Source organism: Melanerpes formicivorus, unplaced genomic scaffold, assembly GCF_026170545.1.
Source record: "Melanerpes formicivorus ecotype bairdi unplaced genomic scaffold, bMelFor1.0.p_v2 SCAF_8, whole genome shotgun sequence".
In the NCBI taxonomy this organism is placed as follows: domain Eukaryota; kingdom Metazoa; phylum Chordata; class Aves; order Piciformes; family Picidae; genus Melanerpes; species Melanerpes formicivorus.
In genome coordinates, this window is record NW_027142360.1 from 3,112,865 (window position 1) to 3,134,987 (window position 22,123).

The 22,123-nt window shown below is 51.6% G+C and overlaps 1 protein-coding gene across 2 annotated transcripts in view; it reads left to right on the forward strand.

The window, feature by feature from the left end:
• The first annotated feature begins 11,569 nt into the window (after nt 1–11,569).
• The window catches only part of IL17RA (interleukin 17 receptor A), a 38,547-nt gene continuing 27,993 nt past the window's right edge, over nt 11,570–22,123 (forward strand). For both annotated transcript variants that reach the window (XM_068141832.1, XM_068141833.1), the window contains exon 1: nt 11,570–11,748. In XM_068141832.1, coding sequence (XP_067997933.1) covers nt 11,635–11,748 — 114 coding nt within the window. In that variant the 5' untranslated portion in view covers nt 11,570–11,634. The remainder of the gene's footprint in view (nt 11,749–22,123) is intronic.

Sequence of the window (22,123 nt, forward strand, 5' to 3'; positions counted from 1 at the left end):
ACTGTCTCCGCTTTGGAAAGGGGAATCAGTAACTCTTTGCGTTTTCTGTTCCACAAGATATGCAAAAACAATGCAATAATACTCATTTTTCCAAGACAGTCGTGAAGTTGTGTCGGCATTAAAGCTGTATAGAGACAACCACCAACAACAAAAATAGTCGTGAAAAAAAGAAACAAAAGAGGCAGGGGGTGGGTGGGTGGGGAGGGAAACCATAAAAACCCAACAAACAAACCACAACCAGGAGGAGTTAACGCTTCAGTATAGTCTGTGTGATGTTTTCTTGCATTGATGATGTTTCTGTTGAAGAAACCGTTATACTTGAATTCAGGTCAGTTTCAGTATTTTTCAACTATTTTTTTAGACGACTGAATTGCAATTGTGCCAAGCAGAAGATAACCAAGTAAGTTTCTTTACAAAAAAAAAAAAAAAAAGAAAAAAAGAAAATAAGAAAAAAAAAAGATAAAAAATAAAGAAAAGAAAAAAAAAAAGGAGGGGGGGAAAGAACAAAAATAGAAATAAAAGAGGAAGGAAAGAAAGGGAAGGAAGGAAGGAAGGAAGGAAGGAAGGAAGGAAGGAAGGAAGGAAGGAAGGAAGGAAGGAAGGAAGGAAGGAAGGAAGGAAGGAAGGAAGGAAGGAAGGAAGGAAGGAAGGAAGGAAGGAAGGAAGGAAGGAAGGAAGGAAGGAAGGAAGGAAGGAGAGAGAAAGAAAAAGAAAGAAAGAAAAAGAAAGAAAGAAAAAGAAAGAAAGAAAGAAAAAGAAAGAAAGAAAGAAAGAAAAAGAAAGAAAGAAAGAAAGAAAGAAAGAAAGAAAGAAAGAAAGAAAGAAAGAAAGAAAGAAAGAAAAGAAAAGGAAAGAAAGAAAGAAAGAAAAGAAAAGGAAAGAAAGAAAGAAAGAAAGAAAGAAAAAGAAAGAAAGGAAAGAAAGAAAGAAAGAAAAAGAAAGAAAAAAGAAAAGGAAAGAAAGAAAGAAAGAAAGGAAAGAAAAAAGAAAGAAAGGAAAAGAAAGAAAGAAAGAAAGAAAAGAAAGAAAGAAAGGAAAGAAAGAAAGAAAGAAAGAAAGAAAGAAAGAAAGAAAGAAAGAAAGAAAGAAAGAAAGAAAGAAAGAAAGAAAGAAAGAAAGAAAGAAAGAAAGAAAGAAAGAAAGAAAGGAAAGAAAGAGAAAGAAAGAAAAGAAAAGGAAAGAAAAAAGAAAGAAAGAAAGAAAGAAAGAAAGAGGAAGGAAGAAAAGGAAGGAAGGAAGAAAAGGGGGAAAAGTCATTTCTTGTATATTTTGCTGCATGTCAAGTGGATCATTTTGTATTTGGAATGTGCCAAGCTTCACCTTTGGGATTTGAGCTGCTTTTCTACGTGTGGCTGGGGGAAGGGGTTCTGTTTTGTTTGTTTGTTTCCCTTTTCTTTCATTCGTACAACGAACAAAGTGTCCCCGGTGTAAGTAGCTATCCTGCAACCCACTGACAGGTGGAACATGACTGATTTTGCATATCTTGTGTTCATTCTCCCTCTTCCTCACACTCCCTTTGACCATGCACAATGGCTTTGCTGGTAGAGAAGCTTTCTTCCTGAAGGTGGGACATTTTATTCAGGCTTTCTTCCCTTTCCTTTTTGCTCAGTTCCTCTGAAGGTCTCGCTCCCACTCGAGGGTGGCAAGACCCCCCTGCCCATTTGGCAGACACATCCTACATATTCAGCTGGCACCAGCAATTCAAAGAGCGTAGGGGGGCGGCAGGGGGAAATGTGCTTTCAAATTTCTTCTATCAAATAGCTAACCCTGAATAATTACAGCAGGATTCTAGGATGAGCAAATGCAAGAGCAAGTCCAGAGGAGAGCCATGAAAATAATCAGGGGGTTGGAGCAGCTCTGCTATGAGGACAGGCTGAGGGAGCTGGGGGTATTAGCCTGGGGAAGAGAAGGCTCCAGGGAGACCTAGTAGCAGCCTTCCAGTACCTACAAGAAGAATGGAGAGAGACTGTGTGCAAAGGCTTACAGGGACAGGACCAGGGGCAATGGCTTCAAACTGGAGCAGAGCAGATTTAGACTGGATGATGAGGAACAGGTTCTTCATCATGAGGGTAGTGGAACACCAGAACAGGTTGCCCAGGGAGGTGTTTATGGCCCCATCCCTGGAGATGTTCAAGGTGAGGCTGGACAGGGCTCTGGGCAACCTGATCTAGTGGAGGATGTCCCTGCTGAGTGCAGAGGGAGTTGGACGATATGATCTTTGGAGGTCACTTCCAACCCAGACCATTCTGTGATTCTAAGAGGCAGCATCATCAGCAAAGTAAAATTAACTGACTCTGGTCTGGACTGAAAGCAGAGGGTAATCTGGATCCTTCCTTAGGAGAACTGCTGTGGTCTGGTCAAGGTGCAGATGTTAAGTGGCTTCTTTTTCCATGTTCCCAAGCACGGTCTCATTCCTCTTCCCAGCCTTCAGCGAATGGGTTAGACTCTAAGTCACAAAACATCTGATGGCACAGCATTTCCCTGTTAGTGAACTTGAACCTCTCCTGAGTTGACTCACACCAACACTTGGCCCTAACCCACGAGAGAGGCTGAAAAACCAAGCAGGTGTTGTTAGATTTTATGCAACTGATTTTTGTCTAGACAGCTGCTGGGTTTTAACTCCCTTCTCAAGAGGGTTCCCAAACCTGCAGATGAGTGCTGAGCTAGGAGGTGTAGTCTGACTCAGAGCTGAACTTTCATTCAAATCTGGAGCTTCTGCAGATGTCTGAGAATATAACTTATTGCATATATTGATCACATTATAACTGCCCTTGATTTCCTTCTTGATTCTCTGGGACACAAAGCAGAAATAGCAGAGGGTATTTTTGACAGTGCACTTCTCTCACGGCTGTTTTGAACCAGCCAGTAGCAGCTCGAGATATCTTGGGGGAGGTGTGGGGAGAAAACCACAATCTTTTTAAGCTAGAGAAATCTGAACCCAATTATGCAACCATCTGGCATCAGAGTCCTAATTCAGGACTTCCCTGGAGAAAGTAAGCAGCTGATGTCAGTCTGCCTCATCTTTTCCATCCCTCCTGCGTGTATCCCGATAAGCGCACAGGCGTGTCTCCTTTGGAGCGCTCGCTGCTGCAAGTGCTGCTGTGCTCCAGAGCTACTTGTGAGGAAATAATGCTGTGTCTGCCTGTTTCTGAAAAGGAAATCAGTGCAAGGTCTCCTGGGCTCATTTTCTTCATCTGAGCCTGCCAGAGGTGTTCTCTGCTGAGAAACAAAGGACTGCTCTAACTTAGCGGTGGCAGTGGCATTTCGGATGCTTGACAGCCCGTGCCATCTTTTAGGCGTTTCCTTGATGGGAAGGGAAGTGGAGGAAAGGTTTATGCCCTGCACGTTCCCAGTGAAAGCTGCAGTGCCCTCGGGGGTCAGAGCCTACTGGTGGCATGGGAAAACCCCCACCCTCTGCTGGAAGACCTCTTAGTTCCTGCAGAGTGGAACACAGATGGCTAGCAGAGAGCACAGGTGACTTCTGTGGCTTGAGGAATGAGTGTTAAAAGCAGCAATAGCTGGTGCCAGCTGTGCAAATCTCTCTTTCTGGGAGGGCAGCATTTTAGTTCATTTGTGGGGTTTTGGTTTCATTTGAGGTACTTCCAATGTGCACATTGTGACAGGCCTGAGCAAAGAGCTACTGCCTCCTTTGGGCTGAGGTGGAGTCTGGGGAATGGTGGGAAGGCTGGGGGAAGGTTTGGTTCCTGGAGTGGCCTTCTTTTCGGTGTGGAAGTGGATGGTGGGTACAATCACTGTGCTGTGGACGGGAGCTTGGGAGGAAGTGATGGCTGAGGAGCAGCATGGAAGGAAAGAATGAGGAAAAATATTTGCTGTTTGCCTCTGGGCAGCCTTGACTTGTCAGAGTACACTACGAGACTAAAGACATTTCTTATAAAACAACAAACCTCCTCCCTGCATCACTCCTGCTCATTGTTCCAGCTGGTACTGGGCTCAGCCACACCAGGTGCATCTCTTTTTTTTGGTCCTTATTTCTGTGTGGCTGAGGTGATGGGGAAGAAAGTGGAACCCATTGGTCCACGGCTGGAGTTCCGTCATCCACAGACCTTCTCTGCATCATCTGCCTCTTCAGCTGAACGAGGACGGTGTGGAGATGCTGCTGCTACTGCGGGGGTCCCACCTGTTTTATTACCCTGCCCACCGCACCCCAGCGTGGAGGGACAGCCAGAGAGGCTCCATGTACAGAACTGCATCTATTTCTGCTTTGTTTTCTGACTCAGAACCCTGCCCCTGAGGACTACAACAAAGATGACGACGACGACGACGACAAACAACAACAAAAAAAGGGCAAATGCATTTTTTTTACATTTCTTGATAATTTCCAAAGCAATGTATCATTGCTTTCTTTAGACTGACGCCAATATAACAGTTGTATGGGTCTCAGCCAGGCTCCTGTGTCTTTTCTGCCTGAGAGTTTCAGGTCGCTGTGTGCGGCGTAGGCGCCGCCGCGCGCAGGCACCGCCGGGCGAGGTGACGGCGCCGCAGCTCCCTGGGGTTGTTCACCTCTCTCCTGGGTGACGCTGGAGGCCTTGCTTCATAGGTGTAGGTGAGAAACCCCAAGCTGTTGGTCCAGTGAGCTGAAGAGAAGCAGGTCCTGTCGCGGCAGAACTGAGTCTCCTAGGATGTCTGCGCGGTACCCTTGTGATCTCCTCCGGGGCAGGGGCAGGGTGGGGGAGAGGAACACCAAACTGGGAATCTGGAGCTCAACAAGGTTGATAAAATGAGCAATTTCTGGTAGTGTTGAGGTTTTTATCAGCTCCCATAATGAAAACTGTAGTGCATATGAAGAAAATATCCCAGGCCATCAAAATCCTCAGTTCCCATCATGCTAACACAACATTGAAGGCCAAGAAAGTCATATTGATACAAAGAGCATGGAAAACAGAACTGGGCCCAGGTAAATTTGATTAGCTTGCCTCCATTTGCTTTCTTCTTCAAAAAAGCCTAAGAGATATAACTCTCCATAGCTGTACAGAGTTGCTTTTTGTCCTCCTTTTAAGGTTGCAAAGTTTTTAAAGTCTTATTCTGGGTTAGCAAGGCCCTAGCCCAGAAGGCTTCCCATGGGACCTCCATCTGTGGATCTTTGCTCTCTGTTGCTGCTTTGTTTCTGGACAGCTGAAACCACTATGGCCTTGCTGCTATAGTGCCCTGAGATGGAGCGGGTAAGGCCAGAAGCACAGCCGAGAGATCTGTCCTGTACTGAAGACAGACTGAGCTCCAATTGCTTTCAAATAAGTCATCAGAATAAAAACCAAAACCAACCAACCACACACACTACCAAACCCTCTTCCATCTCTTCCAGTAGAAATGGGTAGATTCAGATTGGATGTTAGGAAGAAGTTGTTCCCCATGAGGGTGGTGAGAGCCTGGCACAGGTTGCCCAGGGAGGTGGTGGAAGCCTCATTCCTGGAGGTTTTTAATGCCAGGCTGGATGTGGCTGTGAGCAACCTGCTGTAGTGTGAAATGTGGCAGGGGGGTTGGAACTGGCTGATACTTGAGGTCCCTTCCAACCCTAACAATTCTGCAATTCCATGATTCTAATATAACCTTTTGTGTTCTACTTAACTTCTCCATTCTTCCCCTGCCCCTTACAGGGCACTTGACTCAACTGTTAACAGTTGAGCATGAAAAGTAGCCCCAACCTAGGGGCACAAGACAGGGCTCAGTTGCCCAAATGTAGGTGTCTACTGCCACCTGAGACATGCTGCAGTACTCTGCATGGTCTGCAGGAGCTGGGCCAGAAAGAAAAGGCACAATGCTTTTCCAGGGCTGGTGTCAAAGCTACCAGTCCTGGATGGCAGAGATGTCAAGCGGCAGGAGGCAAATAGGCAACTTAATCAAGACCCTTTCTAAAGGGCTAATCGAGAGGAGCATCACCAATGTCTGATGTCATGGGGGAATCTTCATTTGCGTTACAAAGGACACGATCAAGAGCTCATCTCCACGTTGTTGGTTTTTGCACACAGAGAGCCTCCACTCCTTCGCAATGCTCTCCCCAGCCCTTACATCAGGCCAGGGTTAGCAGCTGCATCCTAGGACCAGTGGAGCAGGGGCAAGCCCAGGCAAGGGCAGTGCCGCTCCACACAATAGATTTTGCTACCGGTGTTCAAAAGCATCTTCCAGTTCAAGATGGTCTCTCAGACTCAGACACCATTCATTACCCTCATCGTTCAGATAATGAAATCCCCACCTTAGGCTGTGTTTCTTTCAGTATTTTAAGCATCCTAAGCCAGTCTGCACCCATCTCAAGAACCCAGGCAGACTGGCAGCCAATACTACCTAAACATCATCAACTCTGTGATTGCTCACAGAAGTGATCCGTTCAGGCTGGTTCAGTCTTGACAGTTTGAATGCAGGAAGATTTCAGAGAAGGAGGAGGAGGAGTGAGATTGTAAATATCTCTTTGAATAAAAAACCATTGCTGCATCACACACACTTTTGAAACTGCCTTAAAAATCAGTCCCAAATGATGAAATCTCCCTCCAAACAATTGCCACTTGGTCAGAGCGAGGGGTACGTGGCTTTGGGTGAATTCCGGCAGGAAGCGGTTGGCATCTAGTCCAGGGTCAGGGGTGGAAGTGTAATTTAAGAGCTGATCTCCCCCTCAGTCTGAATTCACATCAGCACCAATGACTGAGCACAGCAGGATCAAGACAGTTGAAGGTCTGTGGGGGTACTGTATCTGGCCTGCATCTGTTTGGGTCTGGCCCGGCAGGGTACTGCGTACCTAATGTTTCCCAGTGACTTCAGGGAAGATGGGGTTCCTCAGCACCTCTTAAGTTCAGGCCCTGCAGCACCATTTCCTGCTCCAATCATCAGCTATAAATGTCGATAAATATAAGTGTTTTGCCTTCATTCGAATTGCCCAGAGCTGTAAAATGACCTCTCTAAAGCATAAATTAGTCCAGATATAAACCTCCTCTGCCCCACTCTTCCCTATGCTCCCTGCCCACCTCCCCAGCCCTCCCTTGCTCCTCCGCCCCAACCGAGCCCTTCCCCATCTCGATTCTTTGCCTCCTCTTCCAGGATTTTCTATCTAGTTTTCATGAAGCCACAGAACTGCTTTTGTAAATAATGCTGTACAGTTTGTAACCGTCCTGTAAGCCTGTCCTCAGTGCCAGAGTCCGTCTTGCCCTCTCGCACGTTTTAAACTCGACCGAAGGAAAGTGAGAGCAAGTGGCCCGACAGTGGAGCTACAGGGGTCACCTCTGTGTGGGACAAATGTATATTCCTGTAAGATTGCATTTTTATCTAAGGAATGATGTTATTTTAAAATTGCTAATAAATTTCTAAACAATGCCCAGGTTCGTTGGATATCGTAAATCTCATCAGCACTGCCCCTCCCCGCTGTGCTCGCTGCTGCTCGGCGCCACCGATGCCACTGAGATGATGAAGGCAGTGGAAGAAACATCTTCCTCAGGAGGAGAGGCTGAGGGCTCTTTAGCTTGGAAAGGAGGAGACCGAGGGCTGACCTCCTTCATGTTGATAAAGATGTGCAGGGTGAGTGCCCAGAGGCTGGAGCCAGGCTCTGCTGGGGGATGCCCAATGGCAGCACAAGAGGCAGTGGTGGAAGCTGAGGCATAGGAAGTCCCATGGGAACAGGAGGAAAATAGAATAGAATAGAATAGAATAGAATAGAATAGAATAGAATAGAATAGAATAGAATAGAATAGAATAGAATAGAATAGAATAGAATAGAATAGAAGTAGAGTAGAATAGAATAGAATAGAATAGAATAGACCAGACCAGGTTGGAAGAGACCTTCAAGATCATCAAGTCCAACCTATCAACCAATCCAACACCACCTAAACAACTAACCCATGGCACCAAGCACCCCATCAAGTCTCCTCCTGAACACCTCCAGTGATGGTGACTCCACCAACTCCCCAGGCAGCACATTCCAATGGGCAATCACTCTCTCTGTGTAAAACTTCCTCCTAACCTCCAGCCTAAACCTCCCCTGGCACAGCCTGAGACTGTGTCCTCTTGTTCTGGCGCTGCTTGCCTGGGAGAAGAGACCAACCTCTGCCTGTCCACAACCTCCCTTCAGGGAGTTGTAGAGAGCAAGAAGCTCACCCCTGAGTCTCCTCTTCTCCAGGCTAAGCAACCCCAGCTCCCTCAGCCTCTCCTCACAGGGCTGTGCTCCAGACCCCTCCCCACCTTTGTTGGCCTTCTCTGGACACCTTCCAGCAAGTCAACCTCCTTCCTAAACTGAGGGACCCAGAACAGGACTCAAGGTGTGGCCTAACCAGTGCAGTGTACAGGGGCAGAATGACCTCCCTGCTCCTGCTGGCCACACTGTTCCTGATGTAGGCCAGGATGCTATTGGTGCTCTTGGCTCCCTGTGAGGGTGACAGAACCCTGGAACAGGCTGCCCAGGGGGATTGTGGAGTCTCCCTCTCTGGAGATTACGATAGAATAGAATAGAATAGAATAGAATAGAATAGAATAGAATAGAATAGAATAGAATAGAATAGAATAGAATAGAATAGAATAGAATAGAATAGAATTAACCAGGTTGGAAAAGACCTTTGAGATCATCAAGTCCAACCTATCACCCAACACCATCTGATCAACTAAACCATGGCACCAAGTGCTTCATCTAGGCTCTCTTTAAACACCTCCAGGGATGGTGACTCCACCACCTCCCTGGGCAGCACATTCCAATGGCCAATCTCTCTTTCTGTGAAGAACTTCTTCCTAACCTCCAGCCTAAACCTCCCCTGGCACAGCTTGAGACTGTGTCCTCTTGTTCTGCTGCTGGTTGCCTGGGAGAAGAGACCAACCCCCACCAGGCTACAACCTCCCTTCAGGTAGCTGTAGAGAGCAATAAGGCCTCCTCTGAGCCTCCTCTTCTCCAGGCTAAGCAACCCCAGCCCCCTCAGCCTCTCCTCATAGGGCTGTGCTCCAGACCCCTCACAAGACCTGCCTGGATGTGTTCCTGTGCTCTGGCAGGGGGTTGGACTGGATGATCGTTTGAGGGCCCTTCCAACCCCTAACATTCTGTGATTCTCTGATTCTCTCAGTAGTGTCTGAAAAACAAGACAGCTTCCTGCAGCCCTGTATTTCCCTGTGTCAGTGCCACTGCTGCTCATGGGCTCTGTTGTCTATTCACCGGGCTGCAGAGCTGTCTGGGACAGTCACAGCCCATCCTGTTAAACAGTGACTTAGGAAATCCAACTGCTCTCCGTATTGTCGTCACAGCAGGAATGCTGCTATGTCATCATGTCCAAAGGGTGACTCGTCCACAACCACACACTTAACATTTTCACCACAGGATTCTTTTTTTACCAAGTGTATGCAACAAAAAGACAAATGCAACACTACAATCTACCATGGACTGCAAGGGATATGTATCAAACACCCAGGAGGTACAGCATTTACAGGGATTTACCATTGATTAACAGCACAAGAACCCCCCCTGGCCAAAGACCAGGGGAAGCTAATAGCTTCTCCCTCCTTGCCTCCCCCTTACCCCCTGGACAAAAGGGAGAAGAGAAAGGAGCAGAGAAGTTAGACTCAGCCAAAACAGTGCAGCCAGGGTCAAGCAAGAAGTGAGAAGAGAGCGAAATTGTTTTGGGAAGTAAATCTTATGGCAGATATCTCTTCAATGGGGTTGTTTAGAACCATCTTTGCTTTCCTTTCTACACCCAAGAGTGATTTATTTACATTTCACTACTTTCTGTTCAAGATCTGGGGAAAATTTTAAAGGCATAGCCTAAAACTGCCACAACTTAGTCCGGGTGCACTGGGATAAGATTGAGCAAAAAGTGTCTAAAACCAAAAGAAGGTTTTTCTCCAGCTCCTTGTTTGTGGTTGTTCTTTTGCCTGACTTGCACACAGAAGTCCAAGCTTCAGGCTTTGCTGCTGCTGTTCATTAGCAGTGTAACCAAATGGCAAAACCCAAGAGGTGACTAAAACCTGGGGATGGCATCACCATGAGGTGTTGGATTGGCAGAATGATCACCAGAAACCTCATTATAGAATCACAGAATGCTCTGGGTTGGAAGGGACCTCCAAAGTTCATCCAGTCCAACCCCCCTGCAGTCAGTAGGGATGTCCTCTACTAGATCCAGAGCCCTGTCCAGCTTCACCCTGAATAATTCCAGGGATGGGGCCCCAACCATCTCCCTGGGCAACCTGTTCCAGTGATCTATCACCCTCATGGTAAAGAACTTGTTCTTAACATCCAATCTAAATCTGCTCTTCTCTAGTCTGAATCCATTGCCCCTCATTCTGTCACCACAGACCCTTGCAAACAGTCTCTCTCCATCCTTCTTGTAGCCCCCTTCAGGTACTGGCAGGCTGCTATTAGGTCTCCTTCTCATCAGGCCTAACACTCCCAGCCACTTCAGTCTGTCCTCATATCAGAGCTACTCCAAACCCATGATCATTTTCCTGGCACTCCTCTTGACCTGCTCCATCAGGTCCTTGTCCTTCCTATATTGAGGGCTCCAGGCCTGGATGCAGTAGTCCAGGTGAGGTCTCAGCAGAGCAAAGTGGCAGAATCACCTCTGTGGACCTGCTGGCTATGCTGCTTTTTATGCAGCCCAGGATGTGATTCCCTTCTGTGCTGCAAGCTCACTCTGCCTGCTCCTGTCCAGCTTCTCATCTATCAGCACCCCCAAGTCCATTTCCTCAGGGCTGCTTTCTATCCCCTCCTCTCCCAGTCTGTGTTGATAGTGAGGATTGGTCTGGCCCAGGCGCAGAACCCTGTGCTTGCTCTTGTTGAACCTCATGAGGTTCAGGTCCCTCTGGATGCCATCCTGTTGCTCTGGCATATTGATAGCACCACTCAGCTTGGTGTCATCTGCAGATAGCCTGATTGAGGCACAGAGCAGCCATCAGCTAGACCTTGGCCACCACAAAGCAAGATGTAACCATTCTGCTCTCAGCTGAATGCCCAGCAAATGGTTCAGCTTTGTTGAAAGGATGACTGAGCTGGAAACCAGGGTGAGCTACCCTAGGACTGGGCTACAGCTTGGTGTGAAAACCACAGCAAAAACAAAACAGAGAGTGCAAGGTGGCTTTGGGTGTGCTGCAGCCTGAGGAGCAGCGTGAAACCAGAGAGGCAGCTGAAACGCTGTGGGCGACAGGAACAAGGGAAAGGCTCGCACAGCTCTCTGCTATCTGGTGAATTTAGAACAGCCCCACGACGGGAAAATTACAGCATGCTGCTTTTCACTGGGTAACTGCTGATGTAGGGGTATTCACCTCGGTATTTACCCAAGGCTAGAGGAGGAGGATGCGAGCGCAGACCTCCATTTATTAGTGACCGCGAAGCCAGGCTCCGGTAAAACTAGTTTTGGCTTTGCCCACAGAGTTGGCTCTCTCGGGGCCGCACTTGCTGCCGAGAGGCACCAGGGGCACGCCGGAGCGACACGGGAAGGTCGCCGCCCGCTCCCAGCCCCGCGGCTCGCCGCCAGAGCAGCTCCGCCCCTTCCTCACGGTCTCTGCTTCCCGGGCGAAACAACCACCCCGACGGCGCCGTGCCCGCTCTTGGCGCCGTGCCCGCTGCTGGTCCCGCCCCGCCGCAGCGGCCCCTCCTCAGGTGAGGGCCGGCACCGCCCCGCGCCCAGGTCCGAGCCCGGAAGCTGAGCTCCTGGCGGCAGGGCCATGGCGGGCGCGGGGCCGCAGCTCCTGCTGCTGCTCCTCGCCTTCCCCATCGCGCCGGCCGGCGGGGCCCTGCGGCTGCTGCTTGGCGCCGCGCCTCCCTTCATCTGTTCCCAGGTGAGAGCTCGGTGGCGCGGGCCGGCAAGCGGCGGGGCCGGGCGGGGGCCGCTGGCGTCCCCGCTGTGCCCCTAGCCGGCCGGGCAGGCGGCTTCCCGCTTCCTTCGGTGTTTCGCACCGACGGCAGCCGCTGACCGCCGCTGTGCCAGGGCTGGGAGGGGGGTGCCACGAGAGGGTCCCGCCTAAGGAGGTGCCACCCGGCGACCGAGCAGCGGCGAGGAGCCGACGGGCCGGAGGCGGCTAGGAAGTTGGGAGCGGGGAGCGGCTTCTCCGCTGGAGTGCTGCGGGGCTCAGCGTGGTCTCACTCTGCTGGGAAGGGGATCGTCGGGCGAGGGGTGCGGTGCTCCCGGCCGGGGCCCGAGCCCGGGCCCGTCCCGCGCTCTGTGGAGCGGGGAGCAGCGAGGGGCCACGGGGCAAACGCCTCCAGCCTGCCTTGTTCCTGCCCTTGCCCCCCGTCCGTAGGCGGTCCCGGCGGGCAGCGCCTCTGGCCGAGGAGCTGGCGTCGCGAAGCGCCCGTCCGAAGCGCAGGGAGCTGCCTGGAGCGGCAGCGGGGTGGCGGCGGACGGGAGCCCCCTCCGAGCCATCGCAGCCGGCGGTGGTTGTCCTCAGCCCCTCCGAGGCGCTGATGCTGAGCCCCTTCTTGCGCCGCTCAGTTGAGGCGCGGTGCTTTTGTACGGTTTGGGGGCTGTGGTCGCGGTCGGTGCGGGCTGTGCGTTGTCGGAGCGGCTGCGCGCAGCACTCAGCTGCCTGAACTTCAGCCGGAGTTGTAAATGCCGCAGGATGAGGCTGGCCCTGTGATGGCTGCCAGGAAACGCCTGACGCTGACATCTGGCCGGGGCCGGGGCTGAAATTCGGTAAAAGTGCCTGAAGTTACTAAGCAGGATGTGCGTCTTCTCGAAAAGCCGAGGTTGCCTAATGGCCCCAAATGTTTTAACCTGTTCCTTGCAGCTGAAAAGTTGTTAGGAGGAAGCAAGGGAATCTCTGCTTGAAGGAGTAGGGTGACTGAACATGATGATGTCTACTTGAAGTTTTGAACAGGCAGATTTGGGTTGCTTTTTCTCCCTGTGAAACAAGCCAGGGGAGATCAAGAGAGATACAGACGTGGTGTCTATATGTGAACTAACCCCAGCTAACTTGGGCTGCTCGCTCCTGGAGGTGTGGAGGGTTGGGTTTGGTTTTGTTTGGAGGTTTTGTCTAACATACTTGTGACAAGTGTGCAGAAGGAGGAGGGGCTCTGGATTTGCTGTTTGTTTTTGTTGCTAGCAGTGCACACACGAACAGGGCAATGGGCAGCTGCCTTCTAAGCTGGACAAGTTTTATATACCCCGGTGCACTCTCAGCAGCCCAGTGAGGGCAGCTAGGCAAATGTAGCTGTAGTGCAGAGCAGGGCAAGGAAGTTGTGAAGGCCCTGGGGAATAAATCTTATGCAGAGCAACTTAAGGAGCTGGGGATGGTTAGTGTGCCAAACAGGAGGCTGAGGGGAGACCTTCTGGCTCTCTACAACTACCTGAAAGGAGGCTGTGGAGAGCTTGGTGCTGGTCTCCTCTCACAGGTAGTGATAGAACAAGAGGGAACAGCCTCAAACTGCAGCAGGGCAGGGTCAGACTGGACAGTAGGAAGAATTTGTTCCCATCAAGAGTGGTCAGGCCTTGGAATGTGCTGCCCAGGGAGGTGGTGGAGTCCCCAAGCCTGGATGTGTTTCAGGGTGGTTTGGCTGTGGTGCTTGGGGCTATGACTTAGGGGTGAGCCTTGCAGAGTAGAGCTCTGGGTTGGACTTGGTGATCCTGAGGGGCTTTTCCAGCTTGAATGTATCTGTGATTCTGTGACATGTGAAACAAAAGCATGGCCTTTGGGATGAAAGCTTCTCTAATCTTTTCCTGTCCACAGTTCTTCTCCTTTGTCTGTTCTGCCTCCTATCCTGATGTTTGACTGCATGCTTGCCTGCTGGTACCTGGCCTCTGCTCTGCTGCCTTCATTTCTAGCAGAAAATACCCCAAGAAAACAGACCAATTCTGCACTTTCACTTGAGGCTGGGTCTTGTGCAGTTGCAATATGTAAAGTCTTAGCAAAGGGGAAAGAGTCCATGACAGTATTGCTTAGGCATCTAACAACAACCATGGACATCCCAAACGTTGTTAGTCACTCTGTTTGCCGTTGTGCAGCTTCTGGGAGTCCTGGGATGATTGGGCTTTACCTGCCTTGGTATTCCTGGCTGTCTCCCTCGGTTGTTAGGGCACATGAACTCAGTAACTTGGTGAGGCATTCAGCAGCCTCTCACCAGCTTTCACTGAGGGAATGTGCTGCCCTGTGCTCTGGCTGTGCTCACAGATCAGTGAATGTGTAAGCCTGCTGTTTGGCCTTTGCTTTCTATGAGCTTGAATAGGGTAGAGTAGACCAGGTTGGAAGAGACCTTCAAGATCATTGTGTCCAACCCATCAACCAATCCAACACCACCTAATCAACTAAACCAGTTCACCAACCACCTCATCAAGTCTCCTCCTGAACACCTCCAGTGATGGTGACTCCACCACCTCCCCAGGCAGCCCATTCCAATGGGCAATCACTCTCTCTGTGTAGAACTTCTTCCTAACCTCCAGCCTAAACCTCCCCTGGCACAGCTTGAGACTGTGTCCTCTTGTTCTGGTGCTGGCTGCCTGGGAGAAGAGACCAACCTCTACCTGTCTACAACCTCCCTTCAGGGAGTTGTAGAGAGCAAGAAGGTCTCCCCTGAGCCTCTTCTTCTCCAGGCTAAGCAACCCCAGCTCCCTCAGCCTCTCCTCACAGGGCTGTGCTCCAGACCCCTCACCAACTTCGTTGCCCTTCTCTGGACACCTTCCAGCAAGTCAACCTCCTTCCTAAACTGAGGGGCCCAGAACTGAAACTGCAGGCAGGCTTGTGCAAAATGAGCTGGCTGTAAGACCATGGACATCCTCTTTAGTAGCAGTTGTGAAGCTGCTGACAAGTAGAGGAGAAAGTACCATCCACTGAAGTTATGACAGTTGAGAACAATTTCCTCTTCTACTGGTTGGAGGCTGGTTCTGTAACCCTTCTGCTGAGCAGCTGCAGTGTGGTTCAAGAGGGAGAAGATGTTGCTCAGCAGAGCTGGGTGAGAGCTGCTTCCTTTGTCTAATCCCCCACACTCAGGCAGCTGTTGCTGAGCTTCAAAGTAGGTCAGGGCAAGTAACAGCAGTTTTCCTGTAGCAGAGGCTGTTCAGGAGATGGGGTGGTGGAGGGGGGACAGTATCTTACCAGTAGCAAACCTGTGTGAATTGCAGAACTCAGGGCTCATTAACAGCTCCTCTTGCTAGCTTGCAACAAATGCACTTCATAGGCCTCATCCTCTGCCACCCCATCAGACCTGCTCAGCTGTAAGGCTTGAACAGCACAGCTTCAAATCCAGTTCCTGCTGCTAACTCTGTGGGAATGCCATCAGCAGGGAGGGAGGATCCAGGCTTGGGGGTTTGCTTTTTTTTCAGTGTGCACAGGTGAAAGCAACCTAAGGCTGAAACAATAAACTGCACCTGTAGAGGTTAGGAGCTGATCTCCCAGAGAGCAGCCCCCTGGAAAAAGACCTGGGGGTGCTGGTGGGCAGCAAGCTCTGCATGGGACAGCAATGTGCCCTGGTGGGCAGGAAGGCCAATGGGATCCTGGGGTGCATCCAGAGGAGTGTGTCCAGCAGATCCAGGGAGGGTCTCCTCCCCCTCTGCTCTGCCCTGGTGAGATCTCGTCTGGAATATTGCATCCAGCTCTGGGCTCCCCAGTTCTACAGGGACAGGGATCTGCTGGAGAGAGTCCAATGGAGGGCTGCAAGGGTGATTCAGGGACTGGAGCACTGCCTGGGGAGGAGAGGCTGAGAGCCCTGGGGCTGTTTAGTCTGGAGAGGAGAAGACTGAGAGGGAATCTGATCAATGTCTATCAATATCTGAGGGCTGGGAGTCAGGAAGGAAGGGACAGGGACAGCCTCTGCTCAGTTGTGCCTTAGGATAGGACAAGAGGCATAGGGTGGAAACTGCAACACAGAAGGTTCCACCTCAGCATGAGGAAAAACTTCTTTATTGGAAGGGTCCCAGAGCCCTGGAGCAGGCTGCCCAGAGAGGCTGTGGAGTCTCCTTCTCTGGAGCCTTTCCAGCCCTGTCTGGATGTGTTCCTGTGTGAGCTGTGCTGGATTCTCTGGTCCTGCTCTGGTGGGGGGGGGTGTGGGGGTGTGGACTCAAAGATCTCCAGAGGTCCCTTCCACTCCCTAACATCCTGTGAGTCTGAACTCCAAACTACTCATCTGCTTGTTCACCATGAAGTATCTAACAGCTGCTCAGTCACTGGGCTGTATGGTTTCACAGCATGGCATGCTTGATGTCCTGGAGGAGTGCAGGATTCACAGCCCTGCTGTCCTTCAGGGGCTGGGTTGGTGTACATGGTGTGATCTTTGAAATCTGTCTTGCCAGCTTGATGGATATTCCCTGTTCTCTGGAGAACTGATGTAACATCTCTCAAGATGACTGAGGGTGATGCAGGTGCTGCACTTTGGCCACAGCAACCCCAGGCAGTGCTACAGGCTGGGGTCAGAGTGGCTGAGAGCAGCCAGGCAGAGAGGGACCTGGGGGTAGTGAATCACAGCAGCTGAACATGAGGCAGCAGTGTGCCCAGGTGGCCAAGAAGGCCAATGGCATCCTGGCCTGCATCAGGAACAGTGTGGCCAGCAGGAGCAGGGAGGTCATTGTGCCTTGTGCTCAGCACTGCTGAGGCCACACCTTGAGTCCTGTGTCCAGTTCTGGGCCCCTCAGTTTAGGAAAGATGTTGAGCTGCTGGAAGGTGTCCAGAGAAGGGCAAGAAAGCTGGGGAGGGGTCTGGAGCACAGCCCTGTGAGGAGAGGCTGAGGGAGCTGGGGTTGCTTAGCCTGGAGAAGAGGAGACTCAGGGGAGACCTTCTTGCTCTCTCCAACTCCCTGAAGGGAGGTTGTAGCCAGGTGGGGGTTGGTCTCTTCTCCCAGGCAAGCAGAATCAGAACAAGAGGACACAGTCTCAGGCTGTGCCAGGGGAGGTTTAGGCTGGAGGTGAGGAGAAAGTTCTTCCCAGCAAGAGAGATTGGCCATTGGGATGTGCTGCCCAGGGAGGTGGTGGAGTCACCATCCCTGGAGGTGTTTAGGAAGAGCCTGGATGAGGCACTTGGTGCCATGGTTGAGTTGATCAGATGGTGCTGGGTGAGGGGTTGGACTCCATGATCTTGAAGGTCTTTTCCAACCTGGTCTGGTCGACCCTACTCCTACTCCATCTGACTCTGTTCATTAGCCTGAGGACTTCCCTTGCACACACACACACATAGAGAATGGCAGGGGTTGGAAGGAATCCCAAAGGATCATCCACCACCCCCTGCCAGAGCAGGGCCACCTAGAGCAGGCCACCCAGGAGTGCATCAGGTGGGGTTTGAAGGTCCCCAGTGAAGGAGACCCCACAGGCTCTCTGGGCAGCCTGCTCCAGCTCATGTACAAGTGCAGTGCATCTGCCTGGGGTGGAGTTTGTTTTCTTCACAGCAGCTGCTGGAGTGCTGTGGTTTGCATTTGTGACCAGAGCAGTGTTGATAACACAGGGATGGTTTAGTTATTACTAAACAGTGCTTGCACAGCATCAAGGCTTTGATGTTCCTAACGCTGCTCATCCTGTGCAGGCAGGCTGTGGGTGCACCAGGGGGGGACATAGCCAGGACCACCAACCCAAACTGACTGAAGGGGTGCCCCACAGCACATGATGCTGGGCTTAGCAATGAAAGCTAGAGGAAGAAGGTGGAAGGGCAAATCTTTGGAGTTGGGGCTTTTGTCTTCCCAAGTAATCATTAGGCATGACTCAGCTCTGCTTTCCTGGGAATGGCTAAGCATCTGCCTGCTGATGAGAAGCAGTGAACAAGGACCTTGTTTCATTGTGCCTGCACACAGCTCTTGCTTTACCTAGTACACTGCCTTCATCTCAATCCAGGAGTGTTCTTGTTTTGCCCTTCTTGTTCTCTCCCTTTTCCACTGAGGGGAGAGAGTGAGCAGCTGCCTGGAGCTGAGCTGCTGGATGGTGCCAGGACAGGCAAGAAAAGCAACTGGCTACAAGCATCTTACTCTGCTGGGGATTGAATGACTTCTGTTGAAACCTGTCACTTAATATTCAGCCAGTCTGTCCTTGGCCTGGTGCAGTTATCAGTAATTACTGTAAGCTGCAGCACACTGAAGTGCTTGTAAATCACAGGCTCACAGGGGTTGGAAGGGACCCAAAGAGATCATCCAGTCCAACCCCCTGCCAGAGCAGGGCCATACAATCTAGCTCAGGTCACAGAGGAACACATCCAGATGGGCCTGGATCCATCCAGAGAAGGAGACTCCACAACCTCTCTGGACAGCCTGCTCCAGGGCTCTGGGACCCTTACAGTAAAGAAGTTCCTCCTCATGTTGAGGTGGAACCTCCTGTGCTGCAGCTTACATCCATTGCTCCTTGTGCTATCCCAGGGTGCAGCAGAGCAGAGCCTGTCCCCTCCCTCCTGACCCCCAGCCCTCAGATATTGATAACCATTTATTAAATCCCCTCTCAGTCTTCTCCTCTCCAGACTAAAGCCCCTGGTCCCTCAGCCTCTCCCCTCCAGGCAGTGCTCCAGGCCCCTAAACATCCTCGTTGCCCTCTGCTGGACTCTCCCCAGCAGATCCCTGTCCCTCTGGAACTGGGGAGCCCAGAACTGAAGGCAGTACTCAAGATGAGCTCTCACCAGGGCATCCTAAGCCATTATTTGCCTGAAGAGCAGCAACATCTGCTCTCCTCTCAGTGCTGGTGCTTCTGTTTATTAGCAGGTAAGACCTGGTTAGATGAGGGAGTGCTGCATTTCCCCTGTTCCCTTTTGTGACCAGTGTGGATATTGAACCAGCAGAGCATCTAAATGGAATCTGCCTTCCTCCAGGTTGTTCAAGGATCCTAGTTCTGTAGGTTAAGTTTTAAACAGAACTGATCCCTGGGAGTTAGCAACCTTGCAGGATTTAGTAGGCTGTTTGCTTAGCTTTATTTGCTCAGCATGAGTAGCTGACTCCACTGGGGCTCTAGGCCACCAGCTGTAAGCTTTCACCTGGATTTGCTGTGCTTGTGCTGAGCTGTGTCTGTGCAGGCAAGACAGGGCCTTCAGAGCCAGCACAGCAGAGAAGGTAAGGAGGGTACAGCATCAGTGGCAGCTGTAAGCTGACAACCTTTCTGAAGACAGTGAAGGAACCTTGTCAGGGGTCTGAAGGCATCAGAGGATCACAGGATGTTAGGGGTTGGAAGGGACCTCTGAAGATCTCCAAGTCCACCCCCCTGCCAGAGCAGGACCAGAGAATCCAGCACAGGGCACACAGGAACACATCCAGACAGGGCTGGAAGGGCTCCAGAGAAGGAGACTCCACAACCTCTCTGGGCAGCCTGCTCCAGGGCTCTGGGACCCTTCCAATGAAGTTCCTCCTCATGTTGAGGTGGAACCTCCTATGTTGGAGTTTATGTCCATTGCCCCTTGTCCTATCCCAGGGCACAAGTGAGCAGAGGCTGTCCCTGTCCCTCTCCCTTCCTGACCCCCAGCCCTCAGCTATCGATAGACATTGATCAGATCCCTCTCAGTCTTCTCCTCTCCAGACTAAACAGCCCCAGGGCTCTCAGCCTCTGCTCCCCAGGCAGTGCTGCAGTCCCTTCAGCATCCTTGTAGCCTCCATTCTCCAGCAGATCCCTGTCCCTGTAGAACTGGGGAGCCCAAGAGCTGGATGCAATATTCCAGGTTTGGCCTCACTGTGGAAGAGCAGAGAGGAAGGAGAACCTCCCTGGCTCTGCTGGACACACTCTTCTGAATGTCCCCCAGGATCCCAGTGGCCATCAGAGCACCTTGCTGCCCCATGCAGAGCTTGCTGCCCACCGGCACTCCCAGGTCTTTCCTGGGCTGGAAGCACCATGGGCCCAAGGGCAGCTGCAGAGCTGGTGAGGATGGCATGGGTGTTGGATGCATGGTCTGTAAGGGTGGAAGTGCTCTGGCATTTCTTTGCTAGGCTCTCTCTCTCTGGAAGCAGCCAGCCTGAGACTCAGCTCTGGGATTCCTGGGGTCTGGCCTGCACTTCTCCAGCTCATCGCTTACCAGATTGAAGTCTGCAGTGTCATTGTGTGGTGACCTTGAACCCAAATGCAAGGTGAAGGGGGTGCCTCTACCCCAGTGCTTCAGTGGCAAGGGTTGCTGCAGAGAGCTTCCAGGCCCACAGGCTCAGACCCTGCAGGATCTACCAACAGGATCAGTGCTGGCTAGGAGGGACTTTATGCTGTGTGAACAGCATAGCTGTCTCTTTCCAGCACTCTTTCATCCACACAGGTTGCTGCTCTCACAGCCCTGCAATCTGCCTCCTGTATTTTTTTCCTAGTCAATTCCTTTCCAGGATTGCAACTGCTGCTGCAGGATGTGCAGCTCAGGTGTGGACAGGCTTCATGCTCTGTGCCCTTTGGTTTTCTGATTGACAATTTGGCACAATGTGTCCTGGTGTGAGTCCTTCCAGGCTGTAGCATAGCGTCACAGAGCGGGCTGGGTGGGAAGGGAGCTCCAAGCTCACCCAGTCCAACCCCCTCTGCACTCAGCAGGGACATCCTCCACTAGATCAGGCTGCCCAGAGCCCTGTCCAGCCTCACCTTGAATAGCTCCAGGGATAGAATAGAATAGAATAAACCAGGTTGGAAGAGACCTTCAAGATCATCACATCCAACCTATCATCCAACACCACCCAATCAACTAACCCATGTAACCAAGCACTCTGTCAAGTCTCCTCCTGAACACCTCCAGTGATGGTGACTCCACCACCTCCCCAGGCAGCCCATTCCAATGGGCAATCACTCTCTCTGTGTAAAACTTCCTCCTGACCTCCAGCCTGAACCTCCCCTGGCACAGCCTGAGACTGTGTCCTCTTGTTCTGGTGCTGCTTGCCTGGGAGAAGAGACCAACCTCTGCCTGTCTACAACCTCCCTTCAGGGAGATGTAGAGAGTGATAAGGTCACCCCTGAGCCTCCTCTTCTCCAGGCTAAGCAACCCCAGCTCCCTCAGCCTCTCCTCACAGGGCTGTGCTCCAGACCCCTCCCCACCTTTGTTGCCCTTCTCTGGACACATTCCAGCAAGTCAACCTCCTTCCTAAACTGAGGGGCCCAGAACTGGACACAGGACTGGAGGTGTGGCCTAACCAATGCAGTGTACAGGGGCAGAATGACCTCCCTGCTCCTGCTGGCCACACTGTTCCTGATGCAGGCCAGGATGCAATTGGCCCTCCTGGCTGCCTGGGCACACTGCAGGCTCATGTTCAGCCTACCATCAACCAGCACCCCCAGGTCCCTCTCTGTTTGACAGCTCTCAGCCACTCTGACCCCAACCTGTAGCACTGCCTGGGGTTGTTGTGGCCAATGTGCAGAACCTGGCACTTGGATGGGGCCTCATCCACCTCCCTGGGCAACCTGCTCCAGTGTTCCACCACCCTCCTGGTGCTGCAACTCAGTCCCAGTGCATTGGGATAAGATTAAGCATAAAATGTCTGAAAGCAAAAGGTTTTTCTCCAGTCCCTTGGTTGTGTATATGCTGGTTGGGTCTTCTTTTGTCTGACTTGCACACAGAGTCCAAGCTGCAGGCTTTGCTGCTGCTGCTGCTCATTAGCAGTGCAACCAAATGGCAAAACCCAAGAGGTGATTAAAACCTGGGGATGGCATCACTGTGAGGCATTGTGGTGGTTTAAGCCCTAGCTGGGAGTTAAGAGCTCAGATGGGGGCAATCTCTCCCCTGCTCCCCCCTCCTCCCTCTCAACAGAGAGGGAAAAGAAAGGGAAGGGAAGGAGCAAATCCACCAAGCAATGATTTGGAGTCAGCCTGGAAGTAGAGAGGTGAAGAGCTGTCTTTAAACAATATCTGTATAACACTAACAGGTATGGTTCACAAGGGCAAGGAACAAGGATGGATGGGAGGGGGCCAAAGAAGAAGAATACAAACCCAGTCTCTGTGAAGAGGCACAGAGGCAGCAGGGAGAAGGATCAGGCCTGACCATGGGGCAGAGGAGCAGGAGGGCAGCTCCAGTAGCTCTCATCCAGGGGAGGCAGGAGCCAAAAGGAGAGCCAGTAGCTGCAATGCCCTGCTTTTGATCCCCTAGCTGGGCAGGGAGGGGGAGTGGAACAGACTCAGCTTCCCAGGGGAGAAACGCCCTGCAGGGAGGGCAAAGCACCTGCAAGCCCTCCCCCTGCTTTGGTTTTGTTTCCAGGATGGGGGTTAGCCCAGCACAGGCACTGGATTGGCAGAATGAGCACCAGAAACCTCACTACAGAATCCCAGAATGGGCTGGGTTGGAAGGGACCTCCAAAGCTCACCCAGCCCAACCCCTCTGC